General features: G+C 54.1%; 1 protein-coding gene across 1 annotated transcript in view; it reads left to right on the top strand.

The window, feature by feature from the left end:
- The first annotated feature begins 5445 nt into the window (after nt 1–5445).
- Nucleotides 5446–6000, top strand: part of LOXHD1 (lipoxygenase homology PLAT domains 1) — a 163503-nt gene continuing 162948 nt past the window's right edge. Inside the window, exon 1 of the mRNA XM_041756584.1 lies at nt 5446–5829. Within this exon, the coding sequence (XP_041612518.1) occupies nt 5700–5829 (130 nt within the window). The 5' untranslated portion in view covers nt 5446–5699. The remainder of the gene's footprint in view (nt 5830–6000) is intronic.

The following is a 6000-nucleotide window of genomic DNA, read 5'->3' as shown; positions in this document are numbered from 1 at the left end:
GTGTGTTGCTTTGCACAGCCGAAAGCTGCCATGCGAGTGGAGGGCTTCAGCGTGCCGACAGCGTCAAGGTCACCCCACTTGCCCTTCCGCCACGGCCACGGAAAGAGCTTTCTGGCAGGGGCTGCTCCTTCAGCCTGGCCCTTGAGTGAACCCACACATAACAGAGCTTCCCCAGCCAAATCTGGCCAGTCCTGTACCTTGATGCAGAGCTGCCAGCTGAGCCCAGGGTAAGCGAGTCACCCCAGCCAAGCTCCAGACATGTGAGAAATAATGCATTACCCAGGGTTTTGTTTTTTTTTTTTAATGGTTGCTCGTTACGTAGCAATAACTGTCTGATACAGAAGTGCATGCCGCAGCTCTAACGTCAGAGTGTATGGACTAAGGCCTGCAGAAGGAACGCACCAGGGATGTGTGACCCCCTCGAAGGGAGAGGTGGGGTCCAGTTACAGAGGGCCTCCAATGTCAGCTTGAAGCGCCAGGGTTCGTGTCAGGGACATTGGTGATTCCCTTGGCAGCCTCGCATCTGAGCGCCCTTCTAAAGTTTGAGGAGAGGACAGATCCCAGCGTTAAGAGTTGAAATGCCAAATACTTTCCCAGCCACCTTTGCAGCAAGGTGTAGGCCCATGACTTAGTCTCACCCCATCAGACGCACAAGCCCGACTCTGAATTGGTGGAAGGCAGCAGAGTCTGTTCTGGCAAGGGGTGGCAAGGGCAGGAGCGGCAGAGGCCAGTGCTGAACCTTGGTACAAACTGCCTCTCTAGGCCCAGTGCTGGGGGCACTAGGGCCTCCCCAGATCAGGGCACTTCCAGGTGTCCCTTCTCATGTGCAGCCCCTTAAGACCTCATGGGAAGTCCGAGAGATCTCCTGCCCCCAACACTGACTTTTTAAACAATCCTTTTTCTACTTAAACAAGCCAGTGTTTGTTCCTGTTGCTTGTGATCCAGAGTCTCGGCTGACAAAATTTGTTTGCCCTGAGGTGTAAGTGAAGGTTTTTGAGCCAGACAGTGACATGACCAAAGGCAATCTTTAGGAGAATCCATTCAGCAGCAGGAGGATGCCCTTGAAGGGGAATGAGGCTGGGGCAGTAAGGTCATTTCATGTGTATATGTAACGTGCAAATGTGCGCATGTATAAATGGCCCACGGGATAAACAGCCCCTTCTCGATAATCAGGGGTTTGTGATTCCCGTAATTACCATGTCTGCTCCTTGGGTTTTTATCAGTAGACAAGAAACTGATGGGAATCCAAGGATCAGCTTTATCCATGAGGGTGCATAACCACACTGCACAGTTAAGCCTGGGGGATGCTAAGCCTGGTAGGAGGATGTGGCCGGCAGTGGCTTTGGCCCTGCCTGGGATGACAGTGGGTCTGCAGCGCCTGGCCTGAGCACACACCCAGCCAACCACCCACGGGGTCCTAACGCCACAGAGCTGGGGATGAGGGTTGAGTCAGTGGCCTGTGGGCCTTATACAGGTGGGCTCTCGCCTGGACGCGGAGCGCCAGCAAATGAGCCAGGCCAGCGAGAGAGAGGGGGGAGCCCTGGAGCGAAGCACTGCCTCCTCACACGGCCTTGCTGGCAACCCTGCTCCCACGCCCGGCCCCTGCAAACCCTGGTCTGCCTTTACATCTTCCGGAAAGTCATATCCACGTAATCAGACCAAATGCACATTTTTCTGACTGATTCCTTTCACTTGATGCTTTCGAGATTCATCTGTGTGGTAGCAGGTATCACTACTTCTCCCTTTTTATGGTTGAGTTGTACCAGTTGATGGGCATCCGAGTTGTTTCTGGGTTTTGGTTATTATGAATAAGGCTCGTATGAATATCCGCATACAGCTTTTGTGTGGACGTATCTTTTCATTCCTTTTAGGTAGATACCCAGGAGTGGGATTCCGGGGGGGTGTGGGAAGTGTCTGGTTAGCTTTATAAAAACGGTGCCAACACTTTTCCAGAGTGGCTGTACCACTTACCACTGCCGCCAGCGGTATGAGAGTTCTAGTTGTTCTGTGTCCCTGTCAACCCCTGGTATTGTTTCAGACCCTGCTCTCTTAATCATTGTGTTTTAATGCCATGGAGTCTCTAAAACTATCTTGATTTCAATTTTTTTTGAAACATCAGTCCAATATATGTTTTATTTTTTTAAATATTATTTATTTATTTATTCATGAGAGACACACACACACAGAGGCAGAGACACAGGCAGAGGGAGAAGCAGGCTCCATGCAGGGAGCCCGATGTGGGACTCGATCCTGGGTCTCCAGGATCACACCCGGGGCTGCAGACAGCGCTAAACTGCTGTGCCACCGGGGCTGCCCTGTTTTATAGTTTTTTTTAATCTGAATTGGCGATCATGCAAAATGATCATTTTATTTTTTTGTCTGGACGTATAGGATTTCCCAGAGTAAACCTAGTCATTTCTCTGTATTTAAAAAATCTTTAAGGAGCCCAAAAGGCAGCATTAACAGCAGAGGTCAAACTCCTCGCTGCCAGCAGGGGGCGGGCATCCCCCACCATAGAACTTCGCTCTTCTCCCGCCGGAGGACTTGGAGCGGTTGCAGAGCTGTCCCTCAGCGGAACAGGGCGGGAGGTGATGTCGGTCTTTTCCTGGGTGATGTTTGGGGTCGGAGATGTCTCCCCATGGTGGGGACACAGGTGGCTACAGAAAATGAAGCTGCCCCAGACTCTGGGGAGGGGTGTGAGCGCTGACTGGTGCTCAGATGTCCTGCATCTGCTGGAAGCTTTGGAAACTCCCAGTGCCCAGGCTCCGCTGCCAACTCAGACCCTGTAGATCACCATCTGCAGGGGTGGGACCCAGGCTTCAGCATTTAAAAACTCTCCAGGTGACTCCAGTGCGCAACCAGGGCGGTGCACACCTGGGACGGAGGATGGATGGACGCTGCCTCTTAGCTCAGGTGAACTGATGGAGTGAGTGAGGTCACCTGGGTGGGTGTAAGGCCCTCCTACTCTCTAATTTTAGTACATTTAGTACATCCCCCTCACTCCCAACCCCCACCCTGGCTGAAGAGAGGGACCTGTTGAAACTGTAGATCTCCAAGTTTCATCTTCAGAGATTTTGACTCAGTAGGTCTGCTGGGGCGATGGTGGGAGGGATGTGAGGGGTCTGAAATCGGCACTTGGTGAGTTCTGCGGGGCTAATCCCGGCATTCCTGGAATCCCACTTTAGGAAACATTGACCTTGGCGGAATCTCAGAAGGGAGAAGACCCAGAACAGAGGAGGTGAGGTGGTGGTCCTGGGCACTGGGGCCTCGGGACTCAGGGCATAGTCGGTGGGCTGAGCTCTGGGCAGAGAGGTGGTAGGACACAGAGGTGACAACGGAGTGGCTAGTGAAAAGTCTTGTGGTTGCTGCAGGTCAGTTCCCTTCTCCTTTCCAAAGCTCAATCCCCCTCATGCTAGGGGCCAGGTTCCTGCTGCCAGAGGCCTTCCTCCTGCTGGCCTGGGGATAGAGCCCCTTTCTGGGCTGAGCTTGGAGCCGGCTATGTTCTTCTCTGGCTGCTGGCCCTCTGCGGTGGCCCCTGGCTGGGTGACCTGTTGTGGTCAGTCCCCTGTCGGCCTGCACCTGCCATCCAGCATCATCAGGTATCCCAGCTACCTGGTGGGGAGGGCTGTCCAGGCCAAATCCATGGGCCTCTGGAGCAACTGCTGCTGCACGTTGAGCAACGCCATCTGCCGCTCCAGGTCACCCCAGATGGCACTCAGGGTCCCATCCTTCTTCCTGGATTGGATAGGAACCTGCCTTTCTGCAGGCAGCGCCCAGAGTCGTGTGAGGCCGCCTTTGCTGGCTTGCTCACATTCATAAGGCAGCGTCCTCTTCTGAGGCCCAGTGTGCCCAGAATGGTATCCGTTCCTTGTGTTTTCCTTGGGGAGCTGGTGTGCCTTGTGTTTCATGGCTGCTTTATGGTTCTGCCTGCAGTTTGCTCATGTACACGTGTGCGCCCATCTCCGAATGCTTGCTAGGGCCGTCGGGTGCCAGGCATATGACAGGTTCTGGGAGCCTACTGGTGAACAGGGAAGCATGATCCCTGCTCTCTGGATGGAGAAGGAAATAGGCCCTTACTGGATAGTCCTCACAGGCAATGTGTGCACCCATGGCCTCTGATATGCTGTTGTGGGCTGGGCCCCACAGAGGAAGGAGGACCCATGGGGGCAGTCCTTGCATGTGGAACCCAAAGGAGGGTTTCTAGAATAATCTGAGATGATAGCAAAGCATTACTCACTCCACGCTCCCCCCCCCCCATCATGCCAAATAAGAGATAAACCCTGATTAGGAGTTGCAGGCATTTTTAGTAAGCCTCTACTGTGTTCCAGAGGCTTCTGCTTACTGAGCACTTTCTACAAGTGCTCGATATGCCTTAATGGGTCATTATCCCTCTGAGAGCCAGGCCTCGTCCAAGGCCACACAACCAGGAGGTGGTGAGCAGTTCTAGTTCTGTCTAAAGCCTCCTACTGCCAAGACCAAAGGATAGAGAGTTCCAAGCATATTGGAAATTTCCAGTGTTTCAGGATTTACACAGAAATCTTACAACTCAGGTTGTAAGAAATCTTAATAAAATCTTAATTAAGTTCCTTAATAAAATATTAACAAAATAAAAGAAGCAAGGAAGAGGAGTCTAGGGGTCCTAAGGGAAACTTATCTTGCAGATTGAGAGTGGAGAGGGGCCTCTGGGCCTGGTTCTCTTGCTCCAGCTCAAAATGCCCTGTGTGGGGCTGGAGCTGGAGAAGTTAGGGCCAAGTAGAGGGGGCTCTGAGGGTTTGTACCATTTCATTTGAAAGTGCAGCCAGCCATGTGAGCAAATGGGAGAGTTCTTGTTAAAACGGATGCTGGTTACCCTTGCCTGGCCTGTCCGGGCATGTGGGGATCACCTGGGCCTCCCCAGCGTCCATGGCTCTGGCCTGGCCTCAGAAAACGCTCTGTGGATTGTCAGAGTGCTGCTTGGGGCAGTGTCTCCAAAGGGCAGCAGGTGTCTTCTGGCCAAATAGTTTCTTCCAGAAGCCAGCGGTCTCAAAGAGTTGGAAGCAGAGAGATGGAACAAGAAGAATCCAGTAAGAACCTTGCCTGCTTCGTAAGGTGAGCAGAGGTCATGAATAATGGAAAGAAATGGAGGCCTCTGAGTCCTGGGAGCTTGGAGAATTTGGGGCTCTGCCTTCTTGAGGAGGGCTCTAGGCCCTGGTGACATTGTTCATGGCCCTGGAATGCTGTGAGGTTAGGGGGATCTCTGTGGGGGAGGCCCCCACCTGCCACTGGGGTGACCTGGAGGGGCCCCAGGGGGGCCCCCTTGCTGTGAGGCCTGGTACGTAAAAGATGCCAAGGGCTTAATGTCACCTGATTCTCCATGAGGGGAGGAGAGGGGGCGGGGTAAGGAGGATAGCCTGCCCTCTGTCCCCATGAATAAGAGATGAGGCCCAAGGAGAAACTCCAGGGCAGGTGCAAGAGGAGGCGTCTGATGACCGAGTGGCAGAGAGAGGGGCCAGGGACAGGAGGGCCAGAGATAGGGCACCGAGGTTCTGCTCAAGACAGGGGAGCAGGGGCAAGCTGTGGACACAGGGACCCCAGGTGTGGGCTCTGCTTCACTCAGAGTTGCGGTGCAGGAGGTCAGAGAGGAAAGGCCTCGGGGCCACAAACGTGCAAGGAGGTGGGCACTGTGAGGCTGCAAGTGCCAGGAAGGGGCAGCCGGCAAAATGATGCCCCAGAAGAAAAAGAGGAGAAAGAAAGACATCGACTTTCTGGCCCTGTACGAGGAGGAGCTGCTGAACTACGCCTCGGAGGACGACGAGGAGGAGCTGGGGCATGAGTACTACAAGGCCAAAGGTGCGGCGGTGGGCAGGGCGGTGCACAGGGCCCGTTCCCAAGCTCCCAGGAGGGGTTGCAGGTCCCCACCCAGCTCTGGCCCGGGCACCGTCCCACAGGGGCTGCGCTCCATCACCTCAGAGTAACCAGGCGGGCGTTACCCTAGGGTCCCCCCTGCAGTCAAGGCCAGGC

Source organism: Vulpes lagopus, chromosome 1 (genome assembly GCF_018345385.1).
Source record: "Vulpes lagopus strain Blue_001 chromosome 1, ASM1834538v1, whole genome shotgun sequence".
Classification (NCBI taxonomy): domain Eukaryota; kingdom Metazoa; phylum Chordata; class Mammalia; order Carnivora; family Canidae; genus Vulpes; species Vulpes lagopus.
The sequence above is the reverse complement of the archived record's forward strand: the minus strand, read 5'-3'. Positions and strand labels throughout refer to the sequence as shown.